Raw genomic sequence first — 22,377 nt, forward strand, 5'->3', positions numbered from 1 at the left:
TGGCATAATTAAAGACAAATGGTTCAGTTAATGTAACCTGCAATTTGCTATTGTTTTGCTTCTTGTTTTGTAAGATTTAGAGCAACAATCTCCTAAATAAATACATGATATTTATTTTCTCAAGACAAAGGAACAATGTTATTGAATACAGCAAGGATCGGCTATCTCAGTTTGTGCAATGGCGAAACTCTTTGTTTACGTCGTTATAACTAACTGCGCTGATTACCTTACTTTGCAGAGTATATTGGGAATTGTGTGGTGTTCCAATTATCATTTAAGATCAAGAAGAAGTACGACATGTACCAAATCACGTGACTGTACTTCAACTGCACCATGTTGTAGAGATGCTAACAATAATACACTTACTGACCAGGAAAACCAGTTTGGTATGTTATTTCCCTACTCATGTTACCGTTGTAGAAAAAAGTTTCAAAACATCTATTACCCCTTAAAAGTCAAATAAATTAATTTAAGAATGGCAAATAGGTCCGGCACTTTGTCACATAGTCTGAGATCTAGGATGACTTTCAGGAGGTAGGAAGAAACAAACTATGTTCAGTAAAAACCAAATTTATTCACAAGCTCTCGCATACCCCTTTTTTAATTATGAATATAATGCTTGATTCTTAACATGTGCTTACGGTCAACGCTTTAACAACCATATGAAGTTACGAAAAGAAGTATTCAATACTTATAATTACATTTTAAGCTAGGATCAAGTTTTTATTTGATTTACCAAATATGAACTTTATTTTGAGACCTCGTGTCATCATGAATGATAAATCTTATTTTGTAATGAAGTTGCTTAAGGACAAACGCGAGATTGTAGTTAGCCAATCAGAATAGCGTATTATAATGAAACATACATCTAAGGTAATTATTATGTTTTGAAATGTTTACTGGCATTGGTTATTTTTACTAATTTTTCGTAAAACATGTTTTTCTTCTTTTACTGCAGTTTTATTACAATATTGCAAGTACAAGTTTAACAACATACACACATTCACAGTAACACAAAACGAATTCCCTACTGTCGTATGGCGGTGACAAACACATTCAACAAACCTTGCTGGTGTTTCACTATAATCATTTAAACATGTTAGCTAGGCCGAACCATGTCTATTATTATCATTTTTGAATGCAATGTTACAAAGTTTTGTTTTTCAATTTCCATCATAGAAAAAGAAAAATTCGACAATTTTACTTGTTATATAGCTAAACTACCAGTACCTGATGTTCACGAGAGAGCTGTTAACCTTTCCGATGTGACTCCGTTTTGTTTCTATTTGGTTCATTTTGCTTAGTCTATGGTTTTATGGGTGGTTGGTTGTTTTTTGTAATTTGTACGATTTTGTCAGTCACACTAACAGTTAACGTTGTTATTTTTCCTAAAGTTTTATCAGTCTCTTTCGATGTGTTCTTTTTTAATTTCAAGTCAAACATTTCAAATGGGATTTGTTGAATGTCTCTATAAAACTAGGGTTATTCAACCATTTTCTACATACAAAAAAAAAATGCCTGTACAAGTCAGGAATAAGATATTTGTTATCCATTCGTTTGATGTGATTTTGGTTTTGCCATTTGCTTCGGGAGTTTCCGTTTAGAATTTTTCTTGTAGTTTTTTTTTAATTCTACAATTTTCAATTACGGGGGATTTCGTAGAATCTGCATTTAAGTTGAAATGAACAAACGAAACTAGAGATATGAATGAAAACCTCATTTATTTATTAGGTCCAGGTCCAGGAGCTCGAGGTTCAACTTCCAGTGGAATTTGTTCCAGTGTAATTGGACAGAAGGGTGAAGAATGTGATTCTTCTTGTGGATGCGAATTAGGTTAGTATTCTAAAAAATAGTAATTAGGCATTAAATATAAATTTTGCATGCATGCGATATTGTCTTACGTATACAACCTCAATTTAATCGTTATTGACACAGAACACATATTAAGTAAAAATAAAAAGCCGTCCGATAATAAGGCGATGTTTTGTTCCTCTGTTTAGATTTATACAGAACTAATAGATTTTGAAAAACAAATGATTTTTCTTTCTATGTGGTTTATCAGTGGTTGATCAGTAGTATATTTTTATCAGCATGAAATTTTATCATAAAATGATTTCCTATGTTTTCAAATTCATCGAAACATATTGAAAAAACACAAAATACCGAAACATCAGAGGTACAAAAAGAAAGTGTGTTTCGTAAACCAGTTCTTAAGTCATTCAAAACGTAAATGATGATCAAGAATCAGGAATCAGTACATTTTTTATTTAGTCGATATCACCAGCTTTTGCATCAAATGTTAAAAAGTCGACTTAAATTGATTGATTTATTGTTGGTGTTAAAATTTACAACACATTTAGTTATATTGGCTATACCATGGCGATCAGCTTTAACTGGATGAAAGAAGCTCGATGAGAACTATAACATACATAGTAAAACTAACAATCCTATTTAATTAAAAGCAAAAATTAGACGCACTTGTTGCATGCTGATTCCAACTGATAATTGGTTAAATTTCCATTGTTTATGACATTTTAAACCAATCAGGACGTTTTGGTGTACACTTTTTAATATTACCCAGGATGAATTACATTCTGAAACGGCAAATTAGAATAGGAATCAGACACACCTGTCACATGCTGATTCCAACTGATAATCTCTGTTTAACAGCTGGCTAGTGATGGCTGTAGATGACATACACTAACCACTCAGGCACAGATGCCTTCAATTTGTTTAATTGAAAACCGGATAAATAACTCTGACATTTTAAATCAAATACTAATTAAATGATAAATGTATCTTATGGTGAATGAACTACGCAAAAACAGAAGTACAGAAAAAAAAATCAGTTATTTATTTAAAATAAAATCATCATTTATCTGCACAGACCATGTAACATTCTTCAATAACATTATTTGTATGTCATTCAAAATGAAATCCAAAATAAACAATTTTATCTATATCCTTATTATTCGGTAGGTTATACATGTTATCGGCCAATGTCTGGATTTTGCTGTCCTCCAAGGAGATGTTATGATGCCGCTTGGGTAAAAGAGCGACAAGATCACTGGAATAATTGTCGACCACCAACATGTTTCTTTCCTCCCTAATTCATATCATAATAAAAGAATTAGATTGTGCCGCGTATTTAAAGTTAACTTTTTTAATTACGGAGTGTTATGTAGCTATATGGAGTAATTTGCTCTCAGAACGATAGGTCATTCTTTCGAAAATCAACCCGGACGATACCATGGTTCAATGAAATATGCCCCAGTCACAACAGATTGTACGATTTTTATTCGTGGAAGATCAATAAAATAGTTGTCGTGGTACTGTCGTCCAAAATGTCAAAAAATATTTCGAGTGGTAACATCAGCTACGATGACTTTCAGACTTTTCTACTCTTTATACAAGTATTGCACATTCCAAACTAAAAGACAAATTGAAACAGTTGGTATTGCTTTTTTTCATAAAAAAAATGGCCAAAGAAGATACAAGTATCTTGTCTTAGGAAGGGATAAATCTTACTTTGTAAAGGATCACTCTGATTCAAACAAAAAAGTTTTGAAAGTGACATTATCAAGATGATTGATTTCTTGATTGACAACATATTTGTTACGTTCGGAGGACGTGTTTTTCAAGCATATGTATACGTCACAGAAACGATGTAAACATATTGTAAAAAATCAAAGATGTGTAGTTATACAGATGAACATAATACTGCACTTTGAAGTTAGTGAAACAGCCTTTTGGGAATAATTTCATTTCTTTTCAAAAGTTATCGAATAATATTCTTTAAACAAATGCATGATGTGTATTGTATGATACACGTGAATATTACACCAAATTTAATATGGAGTGGCTATTCCTGTATTACGCCATTGCGAAAAACATTTTGAAATAAACCAAGCGTTGAACCTTCTTTGTAGAGTGTAGCAGGAATTGTGTGGTGTACAAAAACAAAAATGAAAAATCACAAAAATACTGAAATCAGAGTTAAATTCACACGGAAAGTCCCTGATCAAATGGCAAAATGTAAAGCTCAAATGCATAATACGAATGGACATCAATTGTCATATTCCTGACTTGGTACAGGCATTTTTGTTTGTAGAAACAGTGGTGTCATAGCGCTAAACCTCTCAATTGTATGACAGTCTCACATTGTCATTTAAGAAGAAACACAACATGTACTAAGTCACGTCACTGTACTTCCACTGCACCTTGCTGTAGGGATGTAAACAATCGTATGCTTACTGACCAGGATCACCTTGGTATGTTATCTATGTAAAATGAGTTGGCGCAATTGTTAATATCGAAAGTTAGCACTGATTCTGAATTAGGAATAATATAAAATGAAATTTAGTGTCTTGTTCTTGGTATAGAAATGTTATCTACCTTAGTTAAACGTTACTCAATAAAATAAGCTGATATCAAGGATGATATACAAAAGGTCGGATCACGCAAAACAAATAATCGACAAATTAGTATATTAATATTAACAAGAATATGAGGTATACTAACCAATGAGACAACTCTCCATAAGAGACCAAATGACACAGAAATTTAAAACTATAGGTCACCGTACGGCCTTCAATAATTAGCAAATGACAAATATAAAACAAATTCAAGAGAGAAAAATAGTGGACTAATTTATGTAAAAAAGTGGACGAAAAACGAATATGTAAAACATCAATCAACGACAACAACTTAGTTACAGGCTCCTGACCCTGGGACAGGTACATACAGGCAGAATATGGCGGGGTTAAACATGTTAGCAGATCCAACGCTTCCCCTAACCTGGGAGTAAGTATCTCTTTACAATTTATAAAAAAAAACCTTTCTGCTGTTAATACAGCTTATAAATTACACATTGAAAATATACAATTTAAGAACGATGTTTAAATAGCTGCTATCATGATACATGTACATGTATGTTTGTTTCCTCCCACTTTAACCATATGTAATGAAATACATTTAAATGAAATAAATATAAAAACTGTCAAAATACATCCAACATATTCTGATAATAATTTTTTTCTAATTGTTTACAATCACAACATGTGATTATGGACTTTCCCAATTGATCTTCCTCTAAGTTCAGTATTTTTGTGATTTTACTTTTTACAAAATCAAACAGGGTCAGACCATTTTTATAATTATAATATTTATATTGGCTAGTGTTTTTTTTACAAATATTTGAATACTTGTAGTATACAGTAAAATAATAAAAATACAGAATTTTATTGAAAATCCTAAAGTATTGTCTCTTGTCAAATGGCAAAACCCAAAAAATCAAATGCATCAAATGAAAGAAAATAATTGTCACATTTCTGAAGTGGAACAGGTTGTTCTTTATGTGTAAAATGATAAATCTAACCTGATTTTACAGCAAATTAAACCTCTCACTTGAATGACAGTCGCATATAATAGCATTGAAAATAAAATTAATTGGAGGATCAGATAATACCATTTACCTCATTTATGTTATATTCATACACTACATGATCCGCATGTGAAGTAGGGATCCGTCAGAGATTCCAGAGTAATACCTGTAATCAATGCTGCTGTTTAATTGGGTTCATTTTATCTAGTATTTTGTGCTGAATGTTTCATTTTGGAGCTTATTTGTTGTCCTTTAATAATATTTTTTTGGTCCGGTTTTGTCATTCTTACTTTGACTATTTAGTTTTGATTTTCCCTTATGTGTCTTCACTCTCTTTTCACTATCAATTGTTTAAATTAATAGAAATAAGAAGATTTGGTATCAGTGATCATGAGACAACACTCCATCCAAGTCACAATGACTGTAAGGTAGCACAGTGCATACGTATGTAATCAGTATCTTCCACAGATTAGAATTTTATTGCACTAGCTCTCATTTTTGGAAAATTCACAGGGACCAAAATGCGAAACTATATACCAAACTGTGGAGTGCTACCTAAAGAGCACCAAACGACTAGGATAAAACAATTCAAACAGGAAACAAATTTTCAAACGTCGCATTCCAAATCTGACTTATAAAATGTCGCCTCATTAGATAACTTACGTAAACATCTGTACTTAAATTGATGTGTCAGAAAAATTGACTGATTATTCAAGGATATGAATATTTTCTCATTTGCCTTTTAGTCACGCGTCTAGACCGTTCAAATTGAACTTGTTTCAGTGCACTTGTAAAGACGGATGACCTACGTGATTCTTATTGTGGATGTGAAGCTTATTAATAAAATGGAGCATTAACATTAATTTTTATTTTATTATAAATGCGATGTTGTCATATTCGAACAAAAAAGAAATTTTGTTGTTACCTATCTCCGCTCCGCGTCGCTAGGTAAACTCAATTTGCGACAGTATATTCTGCTTTTTACGAAGGCCAAGGTTAAAATACCATTTAGTTATCTTCTAAATACCATGGTTTAAAAAAACGACTAACAGACAAACAAAAGCATATTATACACAACGAAGCACTTTTTTTTTCGATTTTTATTAAGGGTATGTGAAAATATTGCCCAGTTATGCACACTCTCTTGTTTGTCTTGGTTTTCCGGGATGTCGGTACTTTTTAAAAGCATCAACCTTCAATGAGCAGGCTTTTAAAATTTGTATCATATAAAAAATATAAAGGACGTTTAAGTTTAACATGGTATACATCTTAAATGGAAATTATTACATTTTAACATAAAACCTTGTAACAACATTACCTTTACTCGTATACTCCTTATTTACTGACGTTAGAAGGATAACATCAACTCAACATCAGGCTTATATGAAACAATTAGAAGAGCATACATAAAACAAGCAACACCAATCATTGAACAGATAGTCTGAACTAGCATAACATGTGGTGATCTAAAAACATTTATGCTTAAAAACTTGTACGGCATATGGAGGATATAATTCATTTGGTTGGAAAGTTAGTTAAGAGGGGTGTTTTATGATAAGTTTATTTGATACTTTGTCCTTGATATATAAGTGCTACTTACAAAGAAGTAATCTGTTAGAATGATTTCATTCGTCATTACAAGTTGACCAAAGATGAACACGGCTATGTACAAATTGTAGTAATCACAATATTGTCCTCTTTTTCTTAGATCGGACATCCCTGAATTTGTACTTACAACATCGATTGTAATGAGAGAAGAAAAGGCCGCGAAGGAAATCTTTTTGCGGGCCTTAGGGAATCGCTTTCAAGATGAATGAATTTATTGACTCTAATGTTGCATTTGCTCTCAGCGATGCGGATTTGCAAAGACTTGGTGTCGACAAGATAGGCAAATTGTCGTTTGTTTATGTGTTACATATTTGTTTTTCGTTCATTTTTTTTATATAAATAAGGCGGTTAGTTTTTTTTAAATTGTTTTGCATTGTCATTATCGGGGTCTTTTATAGCTGACAATGTGGTATGGGCTTTGCTCATTGTTGAAGGCCGTACGGTGACCTATAGTTGTTAATGTCTGTGTCATTTTGGTCTCTTGTGGACAGTTGTCTCATTGGCTTCCATACCACATCTTCTTTTTTATACATACAGATTGGTATGTCCTAAAAATAAATAAATAAAAACTAAATAACATACAAGACAAAAGCAAAAAGATGGTCTATATTCTTTTCGCCAAATTTTGATTATCGTGACAGCAACCTGTTTGTTTTAGATGGTTTACGTAAAGCACATCTTTGCAAATCATGATGACAGATACGATGCAAAATGTGTAACCCGTATCCCGTACCCATTACAAATAAGACGTATTCTTGAGCCAGATCGGAATAAAATGTTTGAAATGACATTATTGTTAAAATCAAAATGATCTTTCAAACGAAGTTAACAAATCCATGCTGAAAGTTGATAAATCTTTACTTTTCTATATAAATTTTACGATTTTATCTAGCGTTAACGTTATACATAGACCCCTTCTGATTAATGTAGGAGGGATGCATTTCAATACTCAATTGGTAGGGGTGACGCTGGGGTTCCGGTACCCTACCCTTTTCGTATAATTAAGATTCTACAAATGCATATAGCATTTAAAAATTTGCGTATGTAAAAGTGTGACTTTTTTCCATTTTGGTTTTGTTTCATGAGGTGTGTTGAAAAATTTACTACAAATGCAAAGAGACGAAGCCAAGGGAAAATTTGTGGACAGAAACACAGCAATGAACACCCAAACTTGTAGCTGTGAAAACAAATACCGAGCTTTTTATTTAACAAGTAATGGGATTTTTTTTAAAACTTATCATATATTTCTGATATTTTCTCCTACCTATTCACATAACAAATAGCAGACAAATGTGACATATTCCAGCCGCACGTCCTATAATCAAGGATTTGTATATTAACTATACAAATCCTTGCTATAACCTAATATCCTAGTATATAGGAAGTCTAAGTTGAGATGACAATATGCTGAAAACATTTATGTTTTGATATATATAATTTGAAGGTGTTAAAAAAAGAAGTGTTCATCTCTGATTTCAGTACTCAAACCGAACAGTTATCCCCGTACCAATATCAGACAGGTACGATACTATTGGGTGATTATAAAGTGCGATACGACAGAGAAACGAATGAATAAACAGAAATAAACGAAACAAAATGAAAATTAATCAAAAATATAACAACATCGATGCGAAATATATATACAATATCCCGTTGAATTTCAAGTCTTAGGCTGGATTGTTCACGATTGAAACTAAGCAGCTGCGCCATGAGCGCATGATACGCCTTGTCTAGTGTGTGAAGTTTTATGCAATAATCATAAAAATTTGCTTGTTAAATAAAGAGCCCGGTAATTTTTTTGGCTGGGTGAAAATTACGTGTATATTGTATTCATTCATATACGAAAAGGATAGCGCACAAGAATCCTAGTGGCGCCCCCTTCTGTCGATAAATTCAGTCATCTTGAAAGCGATTCCATAAGGCCCAAAAAAAAAATTCCTTCATGGACTTCTTATCCCATTACAATCGATGTTGCGGATGAATTTCGCGGGGAATGTCGCCGCTATTTATAGATTTGTCTTATGGTGTGATAAAATGGTCTTATGATATGGTGAAATGGTATTATGGTATGATGAAATGGTCTTATAGTGTTATCAAATAGTCTACTGGTATATTAATGACACCTCGTGATATACGAACTGTTAGCTTGATATTATTAAAATATGTCTTATAAGATAGTTATATGACATAATAGTATGACAAAATTGTTCCATGTTGTATCGTGATGATTGTATAGTATACAAATTTATCGTTATAATATACTGTGGTTACAAAATAGTATGAACAAATTGCTTCATGTTATATTAAAATATCTTCAAGTATAAAATGTATCTTTATGACATAGCAATATCACATAATAGTTAAATCACAAATCAGTATGAAAATGTAGCTCCATGTTATATCAAGATCATTGATGTCTTCATAGTATAAAAAGGTAGCTCAATGTTGTATCAAAGTGTCTTTATAGTATATAAATTTATCTTAGTGATATAGCAAATTGACAGAGTATAATAGGCAAATGTTGTTATAGTATAGAACATTTGCTTCATGATATATCTTTACATGTAATGATATGGTTATTGTTATCATAAGGCAGCTGTGGCGTTCCATAGTTAATCATATAAATAACATATTAAATGATTAATGATTTAAAATTTCATATTCTTCGTCTAGTAGCAAATGCCATTCTTTATTATATATTGATGAAACAGTTTCTTCGAGCTTTGTTCTGCCATATCCACACTCATTCAGCCATTGTACCTTCATATTATATTATGTGACGATATATCGGTTTCGTTGATGTACGTACTTGGTTTCCATAAAAACAAAGTTCTTGCATCTTCCTTCCCTTAGCTATACATAGTATTGTTGCACTGTCAATTGGCAGATTGTACCGTAAGACAGATAATTTAGGACACGTCCCTACCAGTTCCAACAGACCAACAGAAAGCCTTTGGAATTGTTCATCAAACTCAAACTCTCCATCGGCATCTGAATCGTCAAAGACAAATGAAAGATCAACCAGTGTTTTTGAATAGAACTTTGTAAAGTGCTTCAAAATATCTATTAGTTCTAGATCAGTTATGAAAAAGGTAAGTCCAATATTCCGTAAAGGCATTAAACATGGAAAGTCTTCTAGTACTACTGGCAACTGCTTAATTTTCAGATCAACAAGAAAAGTTGGACGTTATGTCAGTATCTTATTCCAAAACTGTTCATTCAAAGATTGATCGTTGGGAACTGTAGTGTCATCTGATTCATAATCTCCGTACAAAGCGAGTTCAGAGAGACTTCTATCTGCCATGTGTAGGAGACAATTAGCTGTTATGCATTCGCGTCTGATTGCCAACTTCTTCAAATTGTCAAATACGTTGAGGAACTTTATATAGTCAAATTGTCCATAGGGGCTTACCAAAAGAAAATCTATTCCTGAAATTTTATGCCCTACATGCTAATCGTGTATCATTGACAAAAGAGTTGAAAGACCCTTGTCATTATCTATCGAAGGCTTAAAAGACGATATATCAACAGAATTGAGAACTGGAGATTTTGCCAAAATTTTGCAAACGAATGAGGAGTAAGATTTCGTAAAACCTTTAGTTGGTTGTAAAATGTTGTTAAATGGGATATACCCAATTGCAAGATCATTTAGATTCCAACATGAACTAGATGTTGCTTCTAGTACATATAAAATATCTTCTAAATTTTCTTTATGAAAATATAGGTTTTCAATATGTCGCCCATATTTTACAATGCATGTTACAAATTTGTGTATACTACGCTGTATGTCGACCTTCGATTCAAGTTCACTATAGTCTAGTTCAATAAATTTCCATACTTTTGTCGAATTGTAGAAATATTTCCATGCAGGTATAGCTAATGCTAAGTCGAACTTTTCTTCCCAGTTCAAAAAGTCCGTTATGTGAATTACTATAGTGGTTGGAAAATCCAGAGTCGTGACCATGTTCTGTTGTCACTAAAGAAAAAACAATACGTTATCATTATAAAAAGGTACTGTCATATTCATAGTCATTTGATTTACAATATTAGAAGACGATTTTCTTTATACTAGTTCACTATAACAAACAAATTGATAAATACATGTATCGAAACTTCTTGATCTTATTGTGTACGTTATTAATTATATTGCGATACCCTTAGAATAAATAAAAATGAACATAGGTAAAAAGCATCCAATTTTTGGGAAAATTTTGCGTCGGTTGTGGATTTTTTTCAAAAGACATATACCAGATTCATAGAGCATGTGTGTTCCATCACGAACGAGGCGTTGTCTCAAGTACAAGCTTAGAATCGTCTACATTTTTCTTATCACATGTATATGTAAAAAAAGATGTGGAATGATTGCCAATGAGACAACTCTTCAAAAGAGACAAAACGAATAAAAAAAATACAACAATAGGTCACCGTACCGCCCTCAAAAATAAACAAAACCCATACCACATAGTTATCTATAAAAGGCACCGAAATGACAATGCGACACAGTTCAAACGAGAAAACTAACTAACTAAAAAATGACAGAAACACAAATATGATACACATTAACAAACGACAGCCATTGAATTACAGGCTCCTGCTCTTGGACAGGCACATCAATATAGAATGTGGTTGGGTTAAACATGTTGGCGCGATCCCAACTCTTCCCCTAATCTGGGACAGTTGTGTAACGGTACAAAATAAGAAAGAACTATAAAAATCAGTTGAAACAGGCTTACTAATCAGATGGATACAATTACAAATACTACACAGAGGTGACGTGGTAGGGTACTTGTATATCCAAACAACAAAAATACAATAAGGACAGATTTGAGAGTACTCGGCAGACAGCTAGTTTAAATCCACTTACAACTAATAAAAAAATATGTATCTCAGACTAAATTATCAATCAGTACACATCAAACATCCAATGTACTTAGTGTTAAGACGTCAGATAAAAACATGACCTTGTGCAATGCCAAGATACAGGTATGGATAGATTGTAGAATAAGGAAGATATATATGTATATAACAATAATATTAAGTTTGCTTTTAATTTACCATTTTGCCCATGCTTAACAATGCCTGATACAACTTGTTTACATACAACTTTTTATCATCCCAGTCGATTTCAAATTATTATCCAATTTTTGCACGAAATATGAAGACGATTTTGTTACTCAAATATTTAAAAGTTATAGGGGTATTCAATCTTTTATTAGATTATACTTACTGTAAGCAACCTGTCAGTCCTAATACTGTAAAGATAAAGATAAATTATAAATACCCTTCAAATCACATACAGGTAAGTCATATAGATACTGTTCAAACTCTGACCCCACTATGACATAAACTGATATTTATCATTTGAAATCATCGATAATATTGGACCTAGCCTTTCGAGCTAAGCAGGACTATGTGTAAAAGAGGGACAAAAGATCACAGAGCGACATGCAAACTCATAAATTGACAAAAAACGACATGGCTAAAAAAGAAAAAAAACCCAGACAAACAATAGATCACAAAATAAAAAGTTTCATGGACAATGTGTGTGTTTATGTGTAGTTCAGCAGTCTACCTAATGTTTATCAAATTGTACTCATGGGTAATTATTTTCGATAATGAAAGAAAAAATGCATTTTCTTGGATATTAGATTACTTTGTTTCAAAACTAGTATGCATACAATATTTTAATGGATATGCGAATCGATAAACATAAAATAACCTGGTATCTCTGTTTAAAGGACATGTTTATCAATCAAAGACTATCAATTCAATAGTATAGTTTAAAAATGTGGAAAGCTAACGGTCAAGTAAATATAAAATGGTGAAAGTTTGAATATTGTTTCTTTATTTTTGCACATTGTATAAAAATTTTAAAAACATTGGATGCTTGAAGTTGAACTTTAACAATGGTGAATTTTTAATTATTAGAACGAGCAATCAAAAACCACGGATATGGAATCTAATCACTCATTGGTGAACAACAAAACTGTACTGATCCAGTTAACTTTTATATTAGCAGGATATATAGGAATGCACCATAACTAAACGGTATCATAAAATTTTGAATCACAAAAAATGCTGAACTCCGTGGAAAATTCAAAACAGTAAGTCCCTTATCAAGCGTCTGAATCAAACGCTCAAACACATCAAACGAAATGATAACAAATTTGTGTGTGGAAAATATATTTGTGTAGCGCCTGTGTCAGTAATACGAAATACCTAAGATATATGCACATATCAATCGGTTGTATATTATTCATTGAATAAAAAGAGGATTACTTATTTTGGGTTTAGTAAAGAAACACGTAAAATCAAAAGTTGGTTAAATTATACCCGACAGAATTCTCTCATTTAGTTGGCATGTACAAAGATTGGGCCGGGCAATGAATCACAGCTTTGAGTGAGGAAGATACATTCCTTAATTTTAAATGATTTCAAAAGTTGTGTAGGATCTTGGGCCAGAATTAACTAAGGGCGTAATAGTTTTTAGGTGTTTACTGCTACAGCACCAGACACGCGCCCTAGGGTACAGGAAGTAAAACAAACGCTTGGATTCACAGTTCACTTACAATTTAGCTTACGTGCCATCAGTTTTATTTTTTACTTCTGTATCTATATATAGAATGAAATACGCCCTGAGAGGTCTACACATTAAATAGTTTAGCTCAACTTAACAATAAAGTACAACTTGTAGCTCAATGTCTAATACGTAATTATATAATATACTGTAATTTTCAACTACATGACTCCATGATAAAAATACTACATTAAATCAATACTGGAAGAACAAGTATTATCAAAAAGTACACTCTGTGGCATCGAATATACGTAGTAAAATGAAAAAAAAAGTAATGTTTAACTACATGGTTCCATGCAAAACAACTACATTAAATCAATAATGCAATAACAAATATCATCTGTCGCACATAACATATGTCGTTTAATAAAAAAATTGTTTAGGATACTTTTGTAAAGTTTGTTTCCTGACAATAAGGAGTGGAAGAAATTGTTGAATATAAGGATATTATTCGAATTCTACAACAATGAAAATTTTGATCATACTGGTGAGAATGCTGTTATTTCTGTCTATTTATCTTTATAGTACAACTTGGAAATTTTGTCAATACCCCCACTAACGGGGAAATATGTTTTTAAACTGCGCATATATTTTGAATTATTTTTTGATTATTTGTGTATTAGAATATATTATATACCACTTGCATAAAATAACGTTCAAGCTTTATTTTTAAGACATTTAAGTTTGATCTATTGACTGTGAAAACAAATTGCACAATGCTGCAAACTAAATGAAACTAATGTATATAGTGCAAATCATGCAGTGTAAACAAGAGGGTTCGAGAAAAGCGATTTGTCGACAATCCTTTCTTCTACCTTAGGGTTACTGATTTGTAATTCTATTTTGATTAAAAGTTACGACTATAAACTATTTCGAACTCAGTATGTTCAAATTAATTTTTATCAACGGGGAATGATAAATCAGCATACCGAACACAAATTTTGAAAAAAATAAAATTTAAACTGAATTAATGTTAAAAATGTTTGTTACATTACCGAAATCATATTAGAAACTGTTTTCAATAACCATATCAAAATCTGTTACGAGAAAGTAATTTGTTTTTTTCTCATCAAAAGATAAAAACTGTAAATTTCAACAAGCATTATTTTGATAAGATATTATTCTTTAATGTCAACTTATTTTTAGGGTGACCCACAGCGTTCATCGTTATTTTTGCGCCTGAATTGTAAACAACGCGTCAAATGTTAAAACCTTTTTATTTATAAATATTTATGCTGCACTCCACCGTTTTGGTAACTGATCTGTCTCTTGCTTTGGAAGACTTGAGATACTTTTCCCTAAAAGTAACATGAGTTTTCTTGTTTCAAAGTAGCACTGACATGAAATGGCACTTGATTTGGTTTTTATTGTCTGTAATGAATGTTTAACAGGTCATATATAATGTTCATATTATTTTTATAATGAACCCTAATCTTTGTAGAGTGCAGTATGTTTTGTGTTGTGTACTAGTTTTCGGTTAAAAAGAAGTACACAATGTACCTACTCTTATCAGTGTACATCACCCACACCCTGCTGTAGAGATGCTAACGGTGAATTACTAACTACCGAGGAAGATGGTGGACTTGGTATGTTATAATGAATGTGCATTTCAATAATTGTAAATTTGGAAACTCCAAAAGTCGAATATTTTTACTGAGTTGAAAACAAAAGTCAGAATAAAAGATAAATCGGTTATTATATATAAAAGTAGGATATCTATCATCATTTAGTACTCTTAAACAAAACCCTTGTCGGACGTTTTTGATTACATTTAGTTTATCGTGTTACATCAAAATGAAACTTTTCGAATGAGTATAACATGATTGTCACTTTAAACGCCATGTTTATATGTGTTATATACTATACTGATGTAACTAATTGATAAAAATTATCATTTTTTTTACCATCTGTAGGTGTACCACTCAGAGGAACTTGCTCAAGTGTAATTGGAAAGGAGGGGGATATTTGCGATTCGTCTTGTGGTTGCAATTTAGGTTAGTTCTGTTTTAATATACATGTACATGCAGTAACTATTAAAATGCATGCAAAAAAATTATCTTTCTATTCGTGTTGTTAAATACTTTTGCATTGATCAAACTAGATTTTAAATTGGTTTATTGCGAGAATAAATTATAACAAAAGAGGATACAAGGATTTCAACGAAAAAAAAATAGGACTCGCTTAAGGTAATACGCTTTGTACATTTGTAAGTCTTATATTAGTTTTATCAGAAGAGATTTTGATGCAAAACAGTAAATGTGGTATGGTAACCAACGAGACAACTCTCTACAAGAGACCAGATGACACAGAAATTAACAACTATAGGTCACTGTACGGCATTCAACAATGAGCAAAACTAATACCGCGTTGCCAGCTATAAAAGGTCCCGAAATGACAATATAAAACAATTCAAACGACAAAATAACAAATCATGTACATGTTTCTAATAATGATAAAACAATGAAAAATATTTTTTTTTTATAGAAAATGTTAATCATATGACATTAATGATAATTTAGTCATTTACTCATACAGACAATCAATCCTCTGCGGTAATATAATTTTTTATTTGACACTCAGCCGTTAGTACATTCGGAATAATATAAACATTCTATGGAATGCTAATTGCAACAATTATTTAACAGGTTTGACATGTTATCGGCCGATGAGTGGAGCATGCTGTCTTCCACGAAAATGTTATGATTCCAAGTGGGTTTTACAACAAATTCTCTTCTGGAGAAATTGTCATCCACCAAAATGTTATTTTCCTGCGTAAAATATGTTGAACAACAACAAAATAAAATATAAGATTTTGTTTTTTATTGTCTGCTTCATGTAACAAATGGCAAAGACAACATTCATTATGTTGTTGTGATAATGGACTACATTATATGAGTACTGCTCACAAGGAAGCTATTAAACTAAGAGTTCCAAATGGTGAAGTTGAAATAATCCCTTCGTAAATTTTACGGACGCCATCACGAGTTGGTTGACCGTTATGGAATAACCGTTTCACAAATGATATCGGATATGTTCCTTACGTCGTAACTGCAATCCCCTTCCCTTTCATGAATGTGACCTACCGAATTAGACTATTTACCGAATTTGTAATCACATAAGCAACACGACGGGTGCCACATGTGGAGCAGGATCTGCTTACCCTTCCGGAGCACCTGAGATCACCCCTAGTTTTTTGTGGGGTTCGTGTTGTTTATTCTTTAGTTTTCTATGTTGTGTCATGTGTACTATTGTTTTTCTGTTTGTCTTTTTCATTTTTAGCCATGGCGTTGTCAGTTTGTTTTAGATTTATGAGTTTGACTGTCCCTTTGGTATCTTTCGTCCCTCTTTTATATCTGTTGATGCAGAAAATATGCCGAAACAAAAATGTTCGAAATGTCATCATTCCGAGGTGTTCATTTATATTTAAAAAAAACTACTTCTCCTGGGATTTATTTGGGTAAGATTCTATATAATTTAAAAATTTGAAGCTCGAATGTCCCTTAAAAAAAGTAATTCGCACATGTGAATATGTTTAAGAGAACTATGCAGAAAAAAATCACGAACAAAAAAAAGGCAGAACTGTTGTAGTGTTTGGACTACTTAACTGACGCGAAAGATATCAAAGAAACATCCAAACGCATACATCGAAAATAAACTTACAACGCCATGGCGTAAAAGAAAAAAAAAGACATCAGACAAACAATCTATACAACTAAATCTAAATATCGTTTTTTGTTCACCTAATAAACGTATCACCGAAGAAAGCCACACGTCAAACTTATAAAAGTGTATATATATATACTTGATAGGGTATACTGGCAATTTTACCCTTTTATATCGATAACTGTTTCAAACAATAAGCAATTAGACAAATTACAAAGTTCTGGAACAATCCGATGCGATTTAGTCATTTCATTATGTGACATGTTACCTATTACATTTTCTGAACGTTCTGCATCTGTCAGGTGCACCACAAAACGATGTATTTGGGATTTGTTGGGGATTCATTTATTTTCGTGGGTACCAATTTTCGTGGATTATATTAAACTTGCATGTACTTGGACATTTAATTTCGTGGTTTTGCCGAAGATGCATACGTTATAAAAATTTGTTATTCGTTGGATAATTAATTTCGTGATTCTTCTGTACCAACGAAATTGACGAAAATTGTTAACTAATGAATAATAATGAATCCACATTACACGGGTCATATTCACAGGGTTGACACTTCTAAATTCAATCATTACCACATTGTTTCCTATTGTAGTATTCTAATTAACATGCATTTATAAAATGACAATACGAATACTAACAATCAACACTTAAAATAAGGCGTAGGTACAGTTTCCAGTTTGTTAGCCGACATGACGTATATACGGCGAATCAAAGAAAAACTTATATAGTACAATAACTCGACATTCCAGGCCCTTTTGTTTTCCAAATGATAAATATTACCAATAATTAAAAGGTTCCAGGTCGACGGTTCAAACAGAAAGATTTTGAAAGTAGTGAAACTGTGCATCTTATAAATCAGCATGACATTATCATATGACAATACCAGTACTAAAAATCCAGGATAAAATAAGGCTTACACATAATTAGACACTTTACTTCAATTACGGCATGACCCGAGATATCGAGGGTGTGTTCTAGTAATACACAAAACAAAACATAGAAAACTAAAAATTTAGCAATTAAAACTCAACCTAAAACTTGGGATGATCCCAGATGTTACGAACTTGTAGGCGATTTCTGTTTAGCTGACACTGTCGTATTGTCCATGTAAGTACACAACCGGTAATACGTCTAATTTTGATGATCAAATATGGAAAAAGCGGCAGATTGTATACGTAGAAACTACATTTGAAACATATTCGCTATCATCTTTGAAACGTATATTCCATAACAATCAATCAACTCGTGATGGTGTCGGTAAAGTTTTAGAAGAGAAGATTTCCATTTTATCACTCGTACAACTGTACAACTAAAAGCTCAAAAACATCAAACGAATGGAAAACAGTCATGTCCCTGACTAGAAAAAGGCATTTCCTGATGTAGAAAACGGTTGATTAAACCTGGTTTTATAGCTAATTAAGGATATGGCGTCCTAGTGAGCAACAACCTTCTTACAAGGATTGTTGCTACATTGAAATAGGACAGTTCAGATTTAAGATTTTACTTCAGGTATTATTTTACCTTGAAGATTACTTCTTTTTTTTTTCTTGATCTTCTTTTTTTTTATCTTTCTTTTATCTTTTTTTTTTTTATCTCATACGATTGTCCACTATTGGAAATGATTGCACCGGTACCAATACGTCAAATGATACAACGAATGATGTGTTGACGTTGTTAGTGCTTTTGATAAGCAGGTGGAATAGTGTAAAGATATTTGATTTAGAAGACCCATGCATACTAGCATCACTGATAAGTGTTTGTAGACGATGAAGATGTAATGCGTTCACAATTTTACTCCTGGTGTATATGTGATGAGTTTATTCGTTAGATGTTTTGTCTGTTTTCTATAGATCTGATGAGTTGTGTACTTATCAACAGATTTTTTTATAGTTATTTCAATGTACTGTTATTCCACTGTCTCATGTTAAAAGAGGGAGCGCCTTCAAAGAAAGCGTGTTTAATCCTATCACACTCTAAAATGCCTATCCCAAGTCGGGAGCTTGTAATTCAGGGATAGCTTCTAGTTCATGTCTGTTATATTTATTTTTTGTTAACTGTTGTATTCTAAGTTTAGTCGTTAATTAAACTGTTTTATATATTTTTCTGTAGGTGAATTTGACAGTCGACTTTATGTATAAAACACTAGTCCGTGTTCCCATTGCTTTCTATGTGAGCTTCAAATATTAATGTCTTCTTCGTTAAAAGTTTAAAAGAATTGGCAGTCATTTCATTTTAAAAACTATATCCTATCCTGACTGATGCTGAGAATGTAAACATATTTTAATTGCATATTAAAGCGTTCTGGTTTTCGGAAGTATGATAGTAGAAAAACAGATAAATCTGATCTGAACAACAGGGTAAACATGCCCGCCTATTGTTAATTTATATACCTTTTTTTTCAAAAGTGACTTTTTAAAAGACTTTTACAGTGACCCGTAGTCTCCAAGCCTTTCAATTGACACCAAAACTACCTAAATAATTCATCTATCGCCAAAGATACAGCTATGTTTCGGAACAATTTTGTGTAAAATATGTACTGCTTTCTTTTATGTTCTTTGCTTTAAAATGATAACACCTACGTCATTGGAAGTTTGTTGGAAAATCACGAAGCACTCATCAGTTGTATGCCAAAAAAATGCAATAAAAAATAGATGGGAGGGACCGACGGATGAACGGGTAAAAGTTAAGGAGTATTCATGAATCATCAGTTGTATACAAAATGTTTCTAAACAATGGAGTAATTTCTTGAAGGTTAAAATATACAATATTTTTTTAATTCAGAGCAAAAACAGGAAATTGTGAACTTGATTTATTGAAAATGGTTGTTCTTTTGAATAAGTTGTCTGATATCTTAGAAATCATATAAAATAGATAGAATAAAAAAAATTTGTTCAGATTGTCAAATCTACCTTTTGAATATCTTTTTCATGCATCACAATGTTGCGGTTTTATATTTTAATTTTAAATCTAGTTACTGAATGTGCTTAATTTCCATTTTTTTAGAAAAATATAAATACAAGCTGTGACATTTGTAAGATTTCAATACTTAAGTTTGCTATAAAACCCATATTTGAATATTAAAGCATACTTACAAAAACATAGCTGATTAGTAGACTTATACGATGTAGTTTTATGATACAAATATATCCGTTACTGGAACAAACAGCCCAACCAACAGTTCAGAAGCTATCACAATAAATAACCTACAATCATGAAGATTACAAGTATGTGTTTTGTGAATAATCCGGTTATCAAAACACCCACTCAGTTTAGTAAAATATGATTAGAAAAAGAAAGAGTGTATGAACTTCATTTGAAGATAAGAATATAAGCAAGATGAAGTATTTCATTATACTTGTAAGTATATTTTACTCTGGTTGTGCAACTCCAGAACACCACGAAAAATATACAGACCAATCTTTTGGGAACATTTTGGACCAGGTGTTCGTTTTCATATTAAACTTTTGATATAAAATTTTGATTTAAATTATGATGTATTTTTTAGCACAAGTGTTGCACCATTTTGTTTAAAGAAAAAAGGTTTTTTAGAAAGACATGCTAATTTAACGTATTACATTGATCATTTAGCATTTGAATATGAGATGAATTCGATGCCTGGTATGACATTTTGACTGTGAACAATAAAATTGATGGATGCTTAAAATCTTATGATTCCAAGCTAGACTCTAAATTTCTTAACATTTTATTACATTTATCAACGGATATGTAAAGACAAGTAAATTACTATTCATGTCAGTTCCTTAGCAGCGACTACTGAGGTGATGGCATCGTCAATGAGTTCCCAGATATGCACCATATAGGATGATTATTTAATAAAATTTTACATTTTTGAAATACAAAGGATATGATTCCCCAGGAATTGACAACTTTGGTTGCAATTGTATAGTTACTCATGGAAGTAAAACCTTCGGGTTATTTGTCGTCGAATTATATGAAGTTACATGTGAACAGATCATGTTATAATTTTTGCTACAACTAGAGGACCATACTAATATTTAAGATATTCATTGTAATTGGCAACACAGATATTTCAAAATGATCAAGCTAATATATATGGCCTTGTTACATATATGACATTCAAAGAGATGAGTTTACTTTACCTTATAAGCAGGAACAAGCTGTTGCGGAAAACAAAATATGAAACTCAAGCGATGGAGTATCGTTCAAGTTAAACATAAGTTAAATAAGATAAATACAAAGAAGTGTATTTACATTATAGATTAAATATAAATACTGTACTATAAAATTAGCGGTATATACAGACATAATTCCCCAGATCAATATAATATGAGGCAGGCATTACCTGTGAAAATGGACGAAGTCTGTATGAATATTTTTTAAAATTTTAATTCAAACTTTTTAATTTCAAAATGGCTAAAAAAAAAAACGGAAATGCCGTAACGTTTCCGATTTTGGTTCTGTTGTTAGGGCTTTTAGTTGTGACGTTATTTATGTTATAACGTCAAATTCAATGTAAACAAAGACACGCTATCATCAGGTAATGTTTTTTTTTTATATCAAAGAATTATTAGAAATGAAATTGGTATTGTGTTCCTTCTAATATTTTACTAGACTGATAAATATATATATTACTCGAAGTCTCCTGGCAAAGAGACCGGAAACAGGAAGTAGATTTCTGTGCAAATGCGGTAATTTAAAAATGTCTGAAAACAAAAAAAAGTTAACAATTTTGAGTCCATTAGTAGAATGGAAATTTCGGGAAATTTTGCAGATTTTTTTTTAATTATTTTTTTATTGATTATTCTACCGTAATAGGGGACTTCGTCCCCATATAATTTTTGTTTTCTTACAACATAAAAATGTTGTCATTAAATTTAGCAATGATCGGCTAACGGCAATGGTTAAAAAATATATCTTCATTGTTGATACTAACTGCGTCATTTAATGTTATTGTAGAGTGTATTTGGAATTGTTTGGTGTACCGATTATCATTTAAGATTGCAAAGAAGTACAACATGTACCAAATATGACTGTACTTCAACAGCACCTTGCTGTAGGGATGCTAACAATCGTACAATTACTGCAGACCAGCAAAACACTATGGTATGTTATTGCTTTACTGTTACTGAAGAATGGTTAGACTATCTGAAAC

The 22,377-nt window shown here is 31.9% G+C and overlaps 1 protein-coding gene across 1 annotated transcript; it reads left to right on the plus strand.

Annotated features, from left to right (window-relative positions):
• The first annotated feature begins 13,927 nt into the window (after positions 1-13,927).
• LOC139484907 (uncharacterized) lies at positions 13,928-16,385 on the plus strand. Its single transcript, XM_071268955.1, has 4 exons — positions 13,928-14,055; positions 15,010-15,154; positions 15,482-15,562; positions 16,214-16,385. The coding sequence occupies exons 1-4, from the start codon at positions 14,035-14,037 to the stop codon at positions 16,342-16,344; spliced, it is 378 nt and encodes a 125-aa protein (XP_071125056.1). The 5' UTR covers positions 13,928-14,034; the 3' UTR covers positions 16,345-16,385.
• The last annotated feature ends 5,992 nt before the right edge of the window (positions 16,386-22,377 follow it).

The sequence above is a fragment of the Mytilus edulis genome, chromosome 8 (assembly GCF_963676685.1).
Source record: "Mytilus edulis chromosome 8, xbMytEdul2.2, whole genome shotgun sequence".
NCBI classification, from domain to species: Eukaryota; Metazoa; Mollusca; class Bivalvia; order Mytilida; family Mytilidae; genus Mytilus; species Mytilus edulis.

Excerpts from the sequence above, each read along its gene's own strand:
- LOC139484907 (XM_071268955.1), top strand. The coding sequence starts at position 14,035 with ATGAAAATTTTGATCATACTG. Across the intron at positions 15,155-15,481 it reads CGAGGAAGATGGTGGACTTG|GTGTACCACTCAGAGGAACT; the intron begins GTATGTTATAAT and ends TACCATCTGTAG. Across the intron at positions 15,563-16,213 it reads GTCTTGTGGTTGCAATTTAG|GTTTGACATGTTATCGGCCG; the intron begins GTTAGTTCTGTT and ends ATTATTTAACAG.